We start from the raw sequence: 19,307 nt of genomic DNA on the forward strand, positions 1-19,307 counted from the left end.
CTGTTTTATTTATTATTATTATTATTTATTTCTAATTAGTGATTATGCTTTGGGTCAAGCGGAAAGAAGTCAACCTGATTGCACCTGAAAACATATATCCTAATAAAAAACATAGATAAACAAAACAACCCGACTAGCTCATCCAAAAGGCAGTGGCTTCTCGGTGTGGGAAAGCAACAAACTTTTCGAACCCGCGTCTTTCGTTGATGCTACAATGAACGGCGCGGAGGAACATTTGCCCCGCAATTCAACGCGTCTGATTGGGCAGAACCAAGTTTTAACTCTCGTTCGTACTTTTGGTAAAGGAAGTATCGTGCTTCTTGGCAAGAAATCACATTATTATATAGAAAGGTAAAACTTACTGGTTTATTGTTTAAAGTTCAGAGGTAAAACGACAAACTCATTAATTGTTTTTATTTCAGTCTGCCAAAACACGTGGAAAATATTAAAAAGAAACATCGAATAAAAAGTATGTTGTAATCCAGCCGAGAACAGACTGTTCACGGCGGAAGGTTTCGTTTTCTGTCGATGTTGTCGCGTTGGCACTTCAGCACTTTTGGCTGTTTGCAAGTAAGAGTGTGTTGCAATAAACGAAGTTGGTGAACTACGATTGCTGAACAAGTAAGTAACCTACTATTTAAGTATTTTGATTTATGGGCTACGTATGAGCTTTGCTTGTTGTTGTTGGCGTGATGAGATAGGCTAATCTTAGATTTTAAGCTGTTTTTGTCTATTTCTTTTTGCACAAAACAGATTTCACAATGAGTTCAAGTAAGAAAAAAAGTAAAGCATCTTCAACTAAAGTAGTCCCAAAAACAGGTACATATGAAAATGTTAATGCATTGTTATTTTATATGTAACATTCTAAAGCTTTTCTGCAAAAGATTGTGTGGTATGTGTTCTTTGTTTACGTTGCATGCTCAAACAGGCGCGGATTTATGGGGGGAGCCCGGGCCCCCCCGAAATTTTGTGAAAAATTGTATGTTTCCACATCAAATGGTTTGATAAGCTTCTAAACAGCTGATATTAGTCCCTCGGCATCACAATTGATGAAAATGGTTCTTTTAATGTCTATTTTATAGCATATCGTATATGTCGTAGTATCATTGTTCATATCTGTTTAGCTTTTTCTTTCTTTTTAATTGATTTTCAAATTTTCTGGCCCCCCCCGAAAAAAACTCTTAGATTCGCGCCTGTGCTCAAATCCAAGGATTTCTCTAAATTTTATGAGTCATATTATGTACGTATGTATTAAGGTTAGAATAAAAAGGCAGTCTGATTTCAGGGTTGCTTTGACAGTGTTGTAGCATTTTGTAAACTTGTTTGCTGATCGGGTTAGCAGATCATTGATGTATTGTTTGTAGCATTATTTATAATTCATAATTGCAATGCTGATCTGCAGATATGATAGAGTTCTGTTAAACTTTAGACCTGATTATAGAAAGCTACAGCACAAACCAGTTTTTGGTACAACCGCATTTATAAACACCTTTTGTTGTGCAAACTAAGAAGTGATTGTGAAAACGAAGCGATAGTGGCATTGTGTTAAAATATCTATTGCTGATTTATTTTAGGAAGTGGCTATTTTTACATACTTGTTGCCATGGTTGCAATCAGGTGTTGCCAGAGTTAAGATTAAAGTTAGGAAGGGTTAAGGTAAGGGTTAGAGTTAGGAATAAGGTTAAGGTTTTGATCTTTGCCCAGGAATAAAAAAAGGCAGTGGCTATTTGACCGGCGCCGGTCTTTGAATCTGAAACACTATTTGACCGGTCATGACGTCACTATATAGGCATTTTTTTCTTTTTCTCTTTCAAAGCAAAAGACGAGAAGAGTGCCTATATAAGTTCTAAATTCAACACCTATGTTCAACTGATTCTGTGGTGCGTAGGATACGTATCGGGCTGGTGCTCCAGAGGGAATGAGTTCGATACTACGCGGAAGCGTTTTTTTTTTTTTTTAATTTTTAACTAAATTTTGACCCAAAGTGACATAATCGTTAGGCTTCTGCATTTTTGTGGTCAATTTTTAATTTGAGTAGCCTACAAAACGCAAAAATGTAATGACAAACGGAAAATTACCCAGAGAAATTCTCAAATTCCAGAAAATTAAAAACTCTAACTTTATTACTTAATTTTATTTTTTAATTTTCTTGAATTTAAGAATTTCTCTGGATAATTTTCCGTTCGTCATAAGAGGATGTGATCGTGTTTGCCGAACGACGCAAAAATGTAATGCGTCGTTCGGCAAACACGGTCACGTCCTCTTATGACGAATGGAAAATTACCCAGAGAAATTCTCAAATTCCAGAAAATTAAAAACTCTAACTTTATTAGCCTACTCGTAGTTGAAAAGAGATAACAAATTGGGCTGTAGGCTACTCAAATTAAAAATTGACCACAAAAATGCAGCAGCCTAACGATTGAGTCAATTCGGGTCAAAATTTAGTTAAAAATTAAAAATAAAAAAACGCTTCTGCTAGGGATGGTAGAAGTAGGGGATTGCTCACTCAAAAAGAAGGTGCTAAAAAAATCAATAAAGCGAGTCGGTTTCCGCGTAGTATCGAACTCATTCCCTCTGGTGCACCAGCCCGATACGTATCCTACGCACCACAGATTCAGTTGAACATAGGTGTTGAATTTAGAACTTATATAGGCACTCTTCTCGTCTTTTGCTTTGAAAGAGAAAAAGAAAAAAATGCCCATATAGTGACGTTATGACCGGCCAAATAGTGTTTCAGATTCAAAGACCGGCGCCGGTCAAATAGCCACTGCCATAAAAAAATTTCCAAAATACAAGTTTTTGTTTCCAACAGCTTTAAACTTTTCTCAAATTAGGGCAGAATTCTTTATCTGGCAACACTATTGAGGCTATTATTACACTATATAGTGTAAATATAGCCACAGCCTTTATTTTATTACTGCGTTTAAGGCACTTTGACTTTTCTTGGTAGTTGGTACTGTACTGTGTGCAAAACGATATAGTTACCATATAACACAATAATGCATATTGCGTAATCTGAAAGTTCTTACAAATTCTATTATTTTGTCTTAACTTTTTTTTTCAAGTTAAGTGAGTTGCTTGTATTCCACCTGGAAGACTTTTCATGTACATCTTTTCATTAGTGGTATGCATACCACAGTTTAAGAAGCATTGATGTATAGTACTGTGATACTGTTTTGATGACATCCAACAAATAAAACTTATAATTGATTGGTCAACTCACTCTGGTTCGTCTTTTGTTTCTTCAAATTTTGAACTTCTGTTGCCACAAGCAAGAAATTTGTCACTCTTGTCTGTACAGTATCAACATAGGTGCAATAGACCCTCTACGCTGCTAAATAGCCTCCAAAACTACTGCGCCTGCATGCCATTGGTCGCCGCTTTCCAAAAGCCAACATTTGGTTTGTTGGTATTTGAAACAATTTTTCCACTTGCGTTTGTGTTTCAAACTTTTTTCACTGTACTCAAATTTGCTAATCGCTACCTTTTTTTCACAAACAAGGCAAAGTCTCTCACATGCATGAAAAATGTTTCACAAAAAAGATGATCATCGACCTGTAAAAACTCAAAAGACTAGCTTTACACTACTTGTGAAGCAATGTATTTAAATATATACAACTGCTAAACTTTTCAAGGCCTTATTTGCGTTGTTTTATCTGAATGAATGCCAAAACATTATTTTTTTATTTAGCTTCCTGGAAGAAGCCCTGGTAGCCTATGATTTATCGCCAGAAAAATATAGGAGCTTAGAGGCTTGCCATTGCACATCACATTTCACATTGTTTTATGAGTTGACTTCGTTATTTCATGTTTTTGTTTAATTTAATTGCTTGTTTTAAACTTTAGAATCTAAAGTGTCATTGGTAACTTCAGAATGGACTAAAGAAGATAAAGATTTGCTTATGTCTCGCATGCAATCTGTAAGTTGTGTTTTACTGCAATTGCAGCACAATCATTGTTATTTATCATTGTAAAATTACTTATAAGAAATGTAATTATTAGACTTGTTATTTTCTTATTTTTCCAATCTTTGTCTCACTACAGTAATATGGTTACTAGGCTACTCTATAAAACAAAAAGGAAACTTTACTTTTCTGTTAGCATATATGAAATATAACTACAGGAGTACAGGGTGAACAGAAAGTTCTTGAACTTTTTTTGATTTGATGATCGTATTAAATGTCGCTTATAGATGTCTTTTAATATGCTAAATATCTTGCTAAACTCTCTAAAGTTTAGGTCTAATTGTAGGCATTAATTGTATATAAGGTCTAAAATGAACCAAAGAAAAGCTATCATTAAGCTCTTTAAAGTTGCCAAATCTACCGTTTACCATGTTGTGAATAAATTTAAAGAACTTGGTACATAAAGATCGTCCTAGGAGTGGGACCTTGCACTGCTCAAACAAAGAAAGTGGTTAAGCCTGTCTGAGAAAGGGAAACCCAAACAGATCCATCCATCAAATGGCCAAAGACATGAATGTGAGCAACACTTCAATGAGAACCACTGTGGAAAAAGATCTTCAGTTGTCTCCTTACAAGATGAGAAGACGACAATTCCTTACACCTCTCCAAAAGCAAAAGAGGCTTGAAAGAGCACAGATTCTTAGAGAACTGAAGGCAGGCATGGCAAGAGATCGTGGAACAAGGAGTTAAAATCAATTCAAATCGCTACATCAACGATATTTTAGTTCCAGCCCTTGAAGAGATGAAGAAGCACTACAAAGATCGGCCTTTCGCATATGGTACACCAACAATATGGTGCACCATCCCAATTCCCACACCCCAAGAAATATATCTACCCAAGAAATATATCAAGAAATATAATTATATATCTACAGTACTTATTAAGCTAACAGTCCTTTAATTGGTGCTAATTGTTACAGATTTTTGCATGGAACAGTTGCAAAGCATTGAGTGTACCGTTGTTAACTTTTAATAATGTTTTGTTATTGTAACATTTTTTCAGCATATTGGAAAGTCTGAGTCATTAAAATACACCAGCGCACTGGATAAAATGCCATGGGATAAAGTTGCATTTGATCGTTATTCTCCAGATGATTGCAAGCAAGCATGGACTGTATTATCACGAGAGGTAAAATACAACCAAATATAGTACAGCTGAAACATTACGTTACTGTAATGTATTTTAGTGGTTTATTTTTCTAGTTATGAATATAACAACTACAATTTCTCAAAGTGGGGAAAAGGAATTGATATGACAATTTTTTTTCTCGATTGAGCTTTCAGTTGCTTTGGTGAAATTGTCAAGTTTATGCTTCGTTTTAGTATTGATGAATTTTCTTTGTTGGAAGTTGAAACATAATTATGTATTGTATTTACTTAGGTTCGGAAATTTAGAACTCTTGCAGATTTGATTCGTGATGCTCGAGAATATTTACGGGATCCATACAAAGGGCAAATAAAAAAGCATCATGACTATCCAAAGCGTCCTCTCACGCCGTACTTTCAATTCTTTATGGAAAAACGACCTGCTTTTGCCGCTAAGCACCCGAACATGTCCAATCTAGATGTGACTGTTGAACTAAGTAAAAAATACAGGGAATTGCCAGAAGGGAAAAAGGTTAGAAGCTATTTGCTATATATTTTTGTGACATGCTTACTGCTTAGTATAACATAGAAATTCCTGTTTTAATAATGCTGGATCTGTTGTTGACTGCATGAAAATATTAGAAAGGTGTGAATCAAAAGCTCATGAATTGCATATTCTTAAAAGATATCTTTTACCTTCAAGAAGCAGATTGATTCAAAATTCCTTACACCAATATATACCCATTGATTAATTATTGTCATTTGTTTTTTATGCTGCTATTTGAATGTACCGTATATCAAAAACCAAAATATAATCATGATGCATTGATCATCATTTTTAGCCAGTGGTAGCTCACTGAGCGAAAGTCTTCCCTATTCCTTGCCGTTTCTTTGTAACTTTATTTGGTGTGATTTAGAAAAGGTATGTTGAAACCTGGAAGAAAGAAACTGAATTATTTCAAATTGCCTTGAAGAAGTTTAAAGAAGAACACCCCAGTTACTTCAACACACCAACACCTAAGGTCCACGAGCCTCGAACACCTGTACTCATCTTTCGGGATGAAAATTTGGAAGAATTTTCTCGCCGACACGCAAAGGTTAATTTTTACACAAGCATGTCTATTTTGTCATTAAAGCCTAGCTATCATGTGTAACCGTAGTCGCATCAACATAGCTCTATCTGTTTTCTGTTGTACTTACAGGGCAAGAGGAAAAAATATCAAATAAAGACTAAAGAGTGGCATCACTAGTATAAACTATTATAGTAGACTAAAAAAATAAGTTGTTTGAGACGATGCAACACACATAATCTATTTAACCTGCAAAGAGATCATTTTAGTGCATTATTAACAACTATTACTTGACGTTCGCTTGTCTTTGAACACAGATGGACAAAAAAGAATGCAAAGATGCTCTCAAAAACCAATACAAATATTTATCCGATCAGGAAAAACAAGCATACATAGAAAAGGCTTTAAAAGAACAGGAAGAATACGTTGTGAGTTCAGATACATCCCAAGTTCGTGTTTGTGTAGTTCTAAATTTCTTTTTCACGGTTGCTATTTACTTGAATTTATTATCATTCGTCTTTCACTGATAAATTCTGGTATTTGAAGATTGCTTAGCATTTTAATGACACGAACAATCGAACATATATTAAAAACATATTACTGTTGTAAATCCATGGCTCGAAGTCTAATGGCTAAATTAAAAAAATATATTATAATTCTTACATAAAGGTTAAGGAAAGGTCATCCTTTCAGTTGATGAATGATTTTGGATCTCTGAGTTCTGTAGCTACTAGTGGTATCATTTTAACTGCAAGTAAAAACAAAGCAATGAGTATCTTGGTGGCTTGGGCGACAATGATGAATTCGAACGTATTTGCAAAATAGTTAAAGTTAATGTTCAAGAGCGTTTTTCCAGTCAATAAAATAGGTTTTTGATCAGCGTTAGGCTGTTGTACGATGCATTTTTGTAGCTTTCTGACCGCATAAACTTGAGTTTGCTTTTCTATGCATTGTTTTCTGCTGAGAATTAGATAACGTATATTATATCAACGTATTTGAAGTACTATAATAAATGAGATGATGTACAACGTCAATACGTAAGCATGTTATACGTAGGCTTCTTTGGACAAGGATCCCGACAACAACTCTGCAGTGAAAAAGAAGCAACCAAAATTGATTTTAACTAAAACCGAAAGAAAATTGAATGATCAATACCTTGGGAAACCGAAGAAGCCACCTTCGTAAGTCGTGACCCTTTTTCATTTATATTAAGTCTGTAAAGGAGTTGTGTGGTCAGGTGAGCACATATACCGTCAAAAGAGAAAACTAGTTATATGGCAAACTCCAAACTTCTGAAGTATTGTTTTCAACCCCAGCCACTCAGTATTTAATTTTTTAAACGCTTTACCTCACATTGACGAGCCTCCTTGAACATACTAAGCTTCACTGCACTGTAGAATTTTCGAGATTATGCTTGAAATTCTATCATCATCCTAGCACTTCGAAAATATCCACCAGCTGAGTTTTTCCGTCTTGAAAATAGGTACTCGAGCCATGTGGCGTGTGTAACAGCTTTTGTCGTGGTAGCTACTTTCTGAATTGGTGAGTGTACTGGCACTGCTAACGCTATTGCTTGCCTTCCAGGAACGGATACAATCTCTTCTGTACCGAGACTATGCCGAAGCTTGGAAACTTCTCGAGCCAAAATCGAATAGTGGAATGTGCGCGTCTGTGGCAGCTGAAGAGCGAAGAAGATAAACAAGCTCTGCAGGCGCGATATAAGGCAATGAAAAAAGAATATGAAAAGAATTACTCGGAGTTTTGCAAAGTATGCGTATGACAGTACTTCGGAAACGAATATGGTAGCTCAGGGTTACGTCATTTGTGGGCTCTCTTGTGGTTAAAAAGCCCAATGCGTAACTGACAGGCGCAGCCACAGCGGTAACATAAGTATAATGACTAAAGGAAAACCCATTACAAAGTCCCATGTCCGTTTGTTGGGTACTGAGATGAGGCGTGTGAACAATAAAACGTCACACGCTCATCCTGTTATGAGCGTTTGTGAATGAAAATGGTTTTTCACGCCGATATCTTTATCTTGTATCACAAATAGCCTTGTTACCTTCAACTTTGTAGTAAATGATACGGATAAATGATAGTAGCGAAAAAAGTGTAGATAAATGATGTAAAATTTACGTTGTAAATGAAAATCTTATCGCTTTTTGTAAATTTGAAACAGTCATTCTGAGGTGTTTCCGCAACAAAACCTAATTCTACCATAAACTTTAATTACGTTCATTTTACTTGGTGTATATTGCGCTTTTTGGTATCAAAACTGTATAAACTCTTATTTAGACAATGGGCAACATGTTATCCACAATTCTTTTGTTGTCAATTCACAGACCTTAACACCAGAACAACGTCAAAAGGAAGACGAGATGAACAAAACTAAGAAAGGGTATGTATCTGTTATTCAGTATAAAAACTACCAGCTATAGAATATTTGAGCAAATTGAGTCACTATTATCAAATCAAAGGCAATGAAATACCAGGTTTACACTTCTGGTATGAACATTGGGCGACTTCGCTTATGGACAATCTTGCTTTAATCTCAGTTGTTAACCTTTGAATTTTCCGTCCAAAAATATTAATTTTCATTTAATACTTCTACTGGCAAAATCTTTTCCATTTTTTTGTTTTTGACTTTGACACACTTTTATAGACTTGACGTGTTGTATCAACCTAATCTGACATAGTATCTCCGCAATTGTCTCATCGCAGTATCCCCAAACAACGCTCAACTGTGTCAGCTGGCGGCCAAACGATCAAAGTCGAACGCAAGGACCAGAGCAGCACTGACGATGACGACACCAGTGATGACGATGATGAAATGGAGCTTAACGATTCGAGCGACGATAGCGACAGTGAAGAAAGTGACGGTACAATGACAAACTTTGTTTGAGGCATTTTGAATCACACTGAACTGCCCCAGCGGCTAATCAGTCGTTTTTTACATTGATGATTTGCTGTCTGGGCACTCACTATTATTGTTGTAAAAATTTTTGCTAAACAACGGATAGTTGCTGTACTTTACAACGTTTTTTTTTTTTTTCATTGAACAGAAGAGGATAGTGACGAAGAGAAAGAGGAAGAAAAGAAAGAGCAAGAGAATGACCCTGAAACAGAAGTATGTCTTCACAATGGCAGAAACTGTATAGTTAATAGTTATACTAAAACTTTGATGTGATGTTGCCTATTTTTCGTTTCTTTAATCCACTGGAACAGTCGCTTCAGTAAAATGCTTAAATTTTGCAGAAGTTTCAACGTCTAGCACCGGCAAGGCCAACCACGCCGATATCAGCTCTTTTCTTGTACCAGAAAGCCCACCGAAGAAAGGTACCGCCAACTACTTCAATCCAATTTTATGAGTTTGTTTCGGGTTTGCATTAGCTCGTCAAAAAAATCTGGAGCTTTAACCTTTACTCACTTACTTTTGTAACATCTTGGCCATTCCATTTCACCATCGTTGCTTGTGTTTATGAACAGGTTGAGGCACAGTACCCCGGGCACTCAGCCGACGAGATAACTCGTCTGTTGGCCCGTCGCTACCACGAGCTGCCCGAGCACAAGCGTCATAAATATCTCCAAAAAGAAAAAGAACAACGGGCGCTCTATAGCGAGAAGATGCAGAATTTTATGTGAGTTTTCCGGAATATGTTTCATCAAATGCAGTATGTTTGTCATGCAAAGAAAGATATTCCTCTCAAGGCTCTTCGAAAGTGTTTATTTTTTTTGCGTTTACGTGCATTTTTTGCGTTTCCGTGTATTTTTTTGACGTGCTGAAACATGACAGGAACTATCTAGAAATTGGCATTAACAGATGACCAAGAACAAAATAACTTGGTTGAGTGACGTCATTTTGTCAATAACGATACCAGCACCAAAATGTAAATCAAAGTTGTTTCTGTGTGCCAAACTTTCCTGACCTCAGTCGTATATAAAATTTGAGGAAACCGCAACAGATAATTCCATCATTTATATCAGAATACCAAGTGCGGTGACAGTTTGGTGTTTGAAACGAATACTTAGGAGTGATTACGTTTTTGATTTCTTCATTTTAACCTGCTACATTTCGTGAGATTGCTTAAGCCTCTGTTATTATTAATTTTTTGTTACACGAAATACAGGATTTAGTGGTGTGCCATTTCTAAGCAATTCTATGTTATCTTTCGCAATGAATCTTATATGTAGACAAATAAAACCTAACGACCACACGGCTTTTAACATAATATAATAACATGAAAATAAACTAAAAGTTAGAAACATTACAAATCTTATAATGTAGCTTTAAAACTGTTAAGAAGTTGTTATAAATGATTTTTACAGTGCACATTTCCACGGTTGAATTCACTGGTTAATTAGTTTTTATTTTTTTCATTTGTTTTTCCATATATATACTGAAAATGTATCAATAAGTTTTACAAGTTTCTGAAACAAGCTGATTTTATTTTCTCGTTATAAAGAAACTTTATTGTAGTATGTTGTATATTATAATGTTATTTAACACAACTTCTTTTTCTATCTGTCGCCCGTTCACGGCAAAGCGCAATGACTTTCATGAAGCAAGAAGAGATTAGTTTTACGACCAATGATAGGATTTTTTATTGCAGAAAGGAAGAAAACATGAAAAAGAATGGCGTTAAAGACGAGAAAGCATTACCCAAACAACCACAGCCAGTGACTGGGGAACAAATCTACCAAGAAAAGCTGTTAAACAGCTACATCAAGAAATCAAACGTCAGTGTTGCTTGAAGCCATGGTGACATCTACTTTTTCTTTTTGCCATTCGGGAATTTGTCAAACACACATTTTTTCAGTGAATTTTGGCTGTCTTGCCTTCTTTTACTTGGTTGCTGGATTTTTTCGATTTGAGCCGTTCTTCAGTATTTCTGCGCAGGTTCTTGACTGCTGCACATGACTAATTGACCACTTACGTTTTCACTACCAATAAAACAACGTGATCGACGGCAATCTGTCTTTTGATTTCCCGCCACAGTCTGCTTTACGATCGATGTTATCAACAGACTTACTCTTCTTGCAGGGCGACAAGGAGGCGGCGGAACGACAGCTTCGTAATTCCTGGTCCAAGATGAACAAGGGACGTCGCGAACCGTTCATTGTCGCGGCGCAGGAGAGAAACGAACAAAACATCACCGCGTACCGAGAAGCGGTCAACGCCACCGCAGAACAAACCGTGTCGGTAAATGCATTAACATTGCTGTAAAACACCATGAATCAACTTGCGTCTACACATCAACGTGTATTCTATTGTGGGTGCGTAGCATTTTCGGTTGTGTTGCTTTCTGTTTCATCACTTTCGCTCGTGCAGGTGAATGACAACAAGGAAAAGCCTCGAAAGCGATTGAAGCTGGCGGGCGAGCCTAAGAAGCCTCCGACTAATGGATACCAATTGTTCAGCGCATCTCGAATTGGTTCTTTGTGGCATTTGTCCCAAAATGAAAAATTCAAGGTGAAAATTTGTGTGGTCAACAAATATTTAAGCAGATGATATTTTCTCAGCTCTTGTACTCCATTCTTGCTCTTTCTAAAAGTGTGTGCAAATTTTTTCTTCCCGCTTCCTCTGCGTTACGATCCAAAAAATTGAAAAGGAGCTTTAGTGGTTGCGATCCCTAAAACCCCTAAGCTACCTGCTAACCCACGTGACAATTGTATGAAACGGCTTCTCTGTGTCCACTTTAAAAACGTCCAGCGTTTCATTTTCACTGTGTCGACCATCTCCAGAAGGACAAGCTGAGTTTTGATGCCGAAAATCCACCGTGGATCAGACTACCCTCTTGACGAGCGTTGGATCAATAATAATTTGTAATTGAATGTAATTAATTACACACTTGTGTGTAATTGTACTTGAGAGTTTTTTGTTGTTGTGTAATTGTAACTGTAATTTCAAAAAATTTTGGTCCGAATTAAAATTACATTTGGTAAGTTGCACGGAATGCACGCATGATATCAGTACTTTTGTTGAACCGTTAGTTGGGGTTCAAAAGGGACTTCTACACTGCAACCTAAAATCAAACTGTAAAAAATCACCGATGAACATAAATACTTGAAACATTTGATTTTTGCAAATAAAAAGTGTAATGAATTAGCCTACATTTGGAAGTAATCGTAATTTGAAAATTTCAGAACAATGTAATTGAACTGAAAATTGTGTAATTGATCCAACTCTGCTCTCGACTCGACACTGAGGTCTGGTTTGAGGCTAAAAAAAGACCGACGCCACTTTTCCAAGTTTTTACAAGTGTATGTGATGCTGTGTTGCACCGCGATCTTGTTTGTAAGTTGTATCACCTGCTTTCAGATAGGCACATAAGTCCACATGATCGTGGAACTTCATAGCTATAAAGTTATAATGTTACCTACCCATGGCGAAGCACACTGAACTGTCTGAAAAATGGTAGTCAGACCATTCGGCATGCGACAACTCAGCATCAGCAAGTACATTTCAGCTACTATCAAGTCAGCAAAAGAGATTTACTTGCTCAGTTTGGACTTGCTTGGTCAATGGTCATCGCTTGATAAACTGAATTTTCTGACTTGTGACATGCCAAGTTTCATCGTTTGTCAACTTCAGCCTCTTACTGAAATGTTGCTAGCTCAGTACTCAACGGCGATTTGTTCACAACAGCTGACTTGTAGGAGACTCCTGAAAAATGGTGTTATGCAAGGATCAATCTTGGCTTCACTTCTTTTAAGCAACGAGTGGTTTCGTAATGCCCTAATGCTTGGAGATAAGAACAAAACTTTTCTGTACTTCTACAGTTGTTGCTGAAAAAAGCACACTCTTTACTTGTACAACAAAAACAAAATGACGTTTATGAGCACAGAAAAAAATAGTTACTTCTGAAATTTAGTATGGTATTTATTGAAGCAAGGCATTGTGAATAACATTTTTCCTGCTTTCTATGCGTTTAACAGCACAAATTGCATATCCAAGTAAACAAAAATAAGGAAAAAGTTACTACATTTTCACATTCTTATTCGAGTTCACCCAAGTGTGATAGCTGGCAAAACTCAAGTGCCACCGCGGCACCGCCAGTTGTTTTCAAATTTTGTAGACCAAGACCAAACGAAATTGAAAATCACTGCTCTAAGCGTTGTTTATATCAGGAGTTGGCGATTATTTTGTTTGCCTGACTTTTAAAGGCTCTCAGTTCAAACTTCTCGTTTTCACTTTATCGTTACAAAACTGTTGTTACCACGCAGGAGATAGGAAGGCTCTGGACGGATCTTGGACCGGACAAGAAGAAAGCATATCAAGACGAGGCTAAGAAAGCAAGTGAAAAGTACAAGTTGGAGTTGGCAGCATGGCTGAAGGTATGTTTAGTTTACGTCGCTCGATCAAAAAAAAATGTTGTTTTTCTACCAACAGCACAAGTGGAATTATTGGCAATTCGGTTTGCGTTTTTTGCTCAGATAAAAACGTTTCTGTTACAGACAGCCGTCTGGATTTTTCGCAATATGCCAAGCTTTTAAACGTCGACTGGCATCAATTTTACATTGCAATTGAGTTGCATAGTCGTCCTTATGTAGAAATCATATTGTACAGTGTAAGTGGAGCCACTATGGTACTCTCTCCCACCTCGGACGACTGAAATCTATCACGGGAATTTTTGGACATCTTTTGCTTTTATGAAACTTTCGTGCATGTAATTTTAGCCGGAATAACTTCAATTTGATGCAGTATTTGTTTTACAGCCAGAAAGTATCCCTTTTGCATTTATTTAGCGTCTGCAGACGTTGAATCACTGCAAAAAAGAACTGATTTCTGGATTTGTTGTAAATATCCGGTTTTCTTTGGGCATCTTTGCTTCAGTTATGTTTGATTTTTTTTCCACTTAGAAACTTCCGAAGGATTTGGCTTTTCAATATATGGAGCAAATCGAAAATTCGAAAAAGAGGAAGAAAACGGCCACGTCTGCATCCGACTCGAAGAAAGCCAAACTTCAAGTCGCAGTCGTTCAGGTGAAGCGACGAGTGGTTTATTATATTTTTTAAGAAATCCTTTATCGGATTTGAATAAAGGCACAATTCCATGTGCCTTTATTGAGATCCGATTTGCTCATCTTTAGATTCAAAGCAAAAAGCTTTTATCGTGCGTCAAATCCAAGTAACGGTGTCCCCGATAGGCTTATCCCAGACAGCATATCAGTCGTTTTTTCATATTGCTTCAACGTATAAATTAGTCATTAATGCCGATTCGCCGTCTGCAGACGTTGAATCAATGCACAAAAATGACTAATTTGTTGTCTGGGATGCTAACGCGACGCCTGTGTGTCTCGCCCAATCTTTTTTGAAATTGATTTGAAAGATTTTTCCAACCAATGTCCTTTTGAGCTTTGAGTACTCGATTCGCACAGCAGACTTCCCAGTAGAACAATTCCAACTGTTGGTTGAATTGTCATTGCACCGCACCAACTCGATGATTTAGGGTCCTCTGCACCACGAACTCATTACTAAAACAAACGGGATTTACGTTTTAAGTACCAGTTAGGGTGTGACAGCCGCCCCGACCTTTTCAGAATTTGCCTACCTTTTTTTTGGTGGTGAGGTTTTACCTGTATAAGATTCCTGTAAAGTTTCAAAAAAATTGGTCAAGGTTTAGAGGTGGCCCGTGGCCACTAAAGTTTTGGGGGGTGCGTGATGCATTTTTAGGGGTGTTTTTGCTATATCTCGGCTCCTAAACATGATGGAAGGTCGTGCTATAGCTCAATCGATGCAGAATAAGCAAATTTGTATTAGACTTGTGAAGAAAATATTTGCCTAAAATGTGTAGTTTGCAAGTTATTTGAGAAAACCCCGTTTTTTGTAAAAATTTTGTGAAAAATTTTACATATGAATTGAATGTTTTATCTTTTTCACTTTTTTTCTTCCTAGGAACACCTGGAGAAGTACAGAAGCTGTAACTCTTCACAGTTTAAACCTAAGTTACCTCATGTTTTGCTTTGTTAGAAGCATAGAAACTGAACACTAACATTGTGTTTACTATTTAGGCAATTTTTATGGTGGTAAGTGCTAATTTATATTACATGCTATGTCATAGTTTAAAGATCCAAGGTATTATTTGCTTGACACAATTCCTGGTGAAGAAGATAAAGTCATTACTGGTTCACGACTACCTACTTGTCGTCAGGTCCTGCTGTTCTTTCTTGCATCATTCCACACCAACAAATACCTTGAGAAACGCTGCTAACGAAGCTGTTAAAGCAGTACTACCCTTTTACGCATATGCAAGAATACCTCACTTGCAATCTCATAAGATGGCAGAGGAAGTGATTAGGCTTCCTAATAGAAACTAAGCACAGGATGGACGATTTACAGCAACAAAGAATTTTAGTAGTGTGAAATGTGTTTATATTCTCACAGGTTTAGGGAGAACTTTGAGTCAATTAGCCATAAATGTTGCCATGCAGACCTAGACATCCCTGCACCTTTGCCAGCAGATATGAGGATCAAGAAGGAGATGATTGTGAAGATCTGCTATGAAGCCCTAGGCCAGAGATTTGTGAGGGGTGATTATGAGGAGCTAGTCAAACTAGTGCTTTTGTATCTTGGTGAAGGAGCTGACTGAGATCTTTGGAGGTTTTCTACGTCCGGGTGCTTGTCACAAAGCCAGATGGATGGCCAAGATTTTATAATGCATCAAGATCGTTCTTCTGACTAAAGTTATTACTAGAGATCTTCCTGCAGGTTTTATATGTTCAAAGCAACAGTTAAAGAAAATCCAAAAATTTGTTCAGCTTGTATATTCCTATGTGTCATGGTGGCTAACTGCTTCTGTGTCAACTTCTGCTCCTTGCAACGACCTAGAACTTATCAACAACCTCCTTGAGTATGAAGAAATCAAAAGCAGTATGGCCAAAGCAGCTCTTAAAGCTCTAAAGGGGCACATGTGGTATCTTAGTGAAGAACTTATACCCCTTACCCTTTCGATAGCAGTCTGTCTGATGGGACAAAGCAAAAAATTGTTCAAAAGCTGACAAGCTTCGAAGATCCTGGACATTCTTTGAAAAGAGAAGGAAGTGATTTTGGCAAACCCTCCTTTCCTTCCGTTCCTACAAAACCAACAGATGACTTGAGCTCCTTTGTTGGAGAATATTCTTGGAGCTTCTTCAGAATCTTGAGGATTGACACGACCTTTTTAAGTGTTGGTGTTGTCGATTAGTGCCAGAACGGCAGCTACTGTGAAGCAAAGAAACGGGTTTTAAATCTTTGTGTTGTTAATGATGCAGCAGAAAGGGGTGTCAAACTGTGCCAAGACTTTATTGACACAAGACAGAAGTTTCATTTAAAAATCTTCTTCAAGTAGTTCAAAACAGCAGAAATTCTATGCCCAATCAGCGTAAACAAAACTTACATCCATCTCGGTGTTGGTTTCTTACATTGTGATTTTTATCATCGCTGTTCCTAGTTCTCAAATGTACTTTGTGATTTCGTTTAACATTAAGTAAACATGTGAATTCATCATTTCATTGATTTTCCATGTGTTTTAACCCAAGAAGAAAATGTGCTAAGAACATTTTTCTCACGAATATGCAAAAAACGGGGTTTTCTCAAATAACTCGAAAACTACACATTTTAAACTGAACATTTGTTTACAAGTCTGATATAAACTTGCTTATTCTGCATCGATTGAGCTATAACATGACCTTCTATCATGTCTATGAGCTGAGATATAGCAAAAACACCCCTAAAAATGCATCGCGCACCCCCCAAAAACTTTAGTGGCCACGGGCCACCTCTAAACCTTGACCAATTTTTTTGAAACTTTACAGGAATCTTATACAGGTAAAACCTCACCACCAAAAAAAAGGTAGGCTCTGTGAAACCAAGTTTCAAAAATCATGGGGCGGCTGTCACACCCTAGTACCAGTAGTCCAGTACTTTATTTATGTTACGTTTTAACTATGCTTTAAAATTTTAACTGATGGCAACCTATGAACAAACAAGTGCCGTTTATCGATGCGTTGAGCATTTTTGTTCCTGTGGTTGTAAGTTGATGGTTTTTGTCAAAATCTGTTTTTGTCAGGAGAAGCAAGAAGAGAAAGCGTCGAGTGAATCCGACGATGACTCAGACTCATCGAGCTCAGAGGACGAGGTTAGTCATTCTCGGATGGCAAAATCCATCCTGTTTACGTTGTGTCCACTTCTCCAGACGGCGAATCGACGTAAAACGACTGGTTTTACGAGCTGCATTGTTGCATAAATCAAATAATCATTATTAAAAGTGAAGATATCATTTATGCACTCTCCAGACATCAAACCAAACTTTTATGTTTTTCAACTCTTCATCATCATATGCGATCACAAATAAAATTGTAATGCAGTTGAATTTCTTCTTTCTAGAGTGACGATAGTGAAGACGACAGCAGCAGTTCCGCAGATTCATCCGATTCCGACGATAGCGATGACGACGACGAAAGTAGCGACGATGACACTTCTTCGTCCGAGTCCGAATGAAGATCGTTCAAAGCTTGATTCAAAGTTCTCGACCAAAGTGCGATTGCCTTATCTTAGATCTATGTCTCTCATTCCGGGCCCAGAACTACATCGGAATCATTTTCTGGGCGGCATGGGACGGAAGCCTATTTCAATAACTGTTACGTTCTCACTGCGGCATCCACCTGCGCAGAGTTCATGAAATCCGTGTATTTTCGCCTAGTTCTTAACCTTTTTGTAGCCACGTGACCACTTGCAAGGAGTCATAAAGCCTGCGGACCTCCGAACTTCTGGGAGTGAGTCTGAGTGAAACTTTTGAAAAAAACACTGTTCAATATTTGAGCTTTGGTGCTTTTTCCCAAAAGAATGGCATTCACAGATCTCCCTTAAACGTTTTCACAGACCTATTGGGAGATGCAGAACACTGGAAAGAAGTAGTGGCCAAAGACTTAAAAACAAATTTTGTTGCTCAAGTTATTTTCGAGCCGTGTTGAGATTTCTTTTGTTCAATTCTAAATCAATCGTACGAATTTAGAATGGCAAGTGGTAATGATGCCATCACCATCACGAAGTGACCTGTTTTAAAAATCATGCTTTGAAACCTTCAGGATTTCATGGAATTATTTATAGCTATCATTTTATTTTGTTTCCTGCTTTCATTTGACGTTTTTACTGCTTTTCATGTTCTTATGACTTGGTTATCGACTTTCACTGCGGTAGTGGTTTGCATGGTGGTTCGTCGCGGCTCAATTCGTAAATCATTTCAACTCTGATCATATTTCAAACCCAACTAGCAACATTAATCTTTTTGCAATGAATTCACGTGTTTGGAGACGTTGAATCAATGTCAGACACAGGTTTTACTAGCTGAGAAGGCGTGAATGCAAACGTCCACTGCCGCTCAGTTTTGTTGCTACTATTTTTAAGATCATTTTTGATTAAATGTGTACATTTCTATCAAGTGGTGAGATGAGACATTTCGAGAGTTCGATTTATTGCGAGTCATGTTGAACAATATGTTGTGTGAACGGAACACGAGTCGGCAGCCAAAATGGAATCGCGAGGCAACAAGCAAGACATAATACAGTAGTACATGATTATGTAAAATTAAAAAGTGGCGTGCACAAGCAACAAGCTCCAAGGAATCTAACTGAATTTATCTAATGCTTCTCTGGTAGATTTAAAAACGATTTCAAGGGAGGCTTAATATTAAACTATGTACTGCGGGACAGCAGATCAGTAACTGTAAAAGAGAACGTGGCCAAATGATTTAAAATATGGACAGAATAAATAAATCGTCAAATATGACATGTGCGTTTCCTCACCAGACTTTGCATACGGGAAACACCGGTAACATGACCAGTTGACCACCACAGGCGCTTAACAGAAACCAGCACAATAAACTTTAAAATGAGATTGTTTAGAGGCAAACGCTTTTTACAAAACTGTACCCAGTCAATTACAACCAACATAGAGCGGCGTTCATGATACAATTGTAATGTTTTAATACTGAACGCTTGAATAAAATGTTATATTTGTAACGTGCTCGCAAGGGGATCCAGTGATTGCGTTGTAAGGTCGTCTCCATGTTATAAATTTTTCTGCCAAGGAACACGTTAAATCTCGTGACATCTGCTTGAAAGCGGTTGATGTAACATTTCACTTAAGGTAACTTGTTTGATTTTTCATTGCTCGCAATATTGGTCGTTTTGTCATATTTGTCAAGTAG

At 37.3% G+C, this 19,307-nt stretch overlaps 1 protein-coding gene across 1 annotated transcript; it reads left to right on the forward strand.

Moving 5' to 3' along the window:
• The first annotated feature begins 544 nt into the window (after positions 1 to 544).
• LOC145786361 (nucleolar transcription factor 1-like) lies at positions 545 to 18,535 on the forward strand. Its single transcript, XM_082598005.1, has 21 exons — positions 545 to 621; positions 754 to 819; positions 3,847 to 3,920; positions 4,969 to 5,094; positions 5,347 to 5,583; positions 5,969 to 6,148; positions 6,439 to 6,549; positions 7,178 to 7,302; positions 7,706 to 7,889; positions 8,464 to 8,519; positions 8,843 to 9,000; positions 9,184 to 9,248; positions 9,377 to 9,457; positions 9,608 to 9,759; positions 10,732 to 10,858; positions 11,163 to 11,321; positions 11,451 to 11,591; positions 13,346 to 13,456; positions 13,982 to 14,104; positions 17,169 to 17,237; positions 17,486 to 18,535. Exons 2-21 carry the CDS (start codon positions 762 to 764, stop codon positions 17,597 to 17,599), a joined length of 2,451 nt encoding a protein of 816 aa, XP_082454131.1. The 5' UTR covers positions 545 to 621; positions 754 to 761; the 3' UTR covers positions 17,600 to 18,535.
• The last annotated feature ends 772 nt before the right edge of the window (positions 18,536 to 19,307 follow it).

Source organism: Aplidium turbinatum, chromosome 17 (genome assembly GCF_918807975.1).
Source record: "Aplidium turbinatum chromosome 17, kaAplTurb1.1, whole genome shotgun sequence".
Lineage (NCBI taxonomy): Eukaryota > Metazoa > Chordata > Ascidiacea > Aplousobranchia > Polyclinidae > Aplidium > Aplidium turbinatum.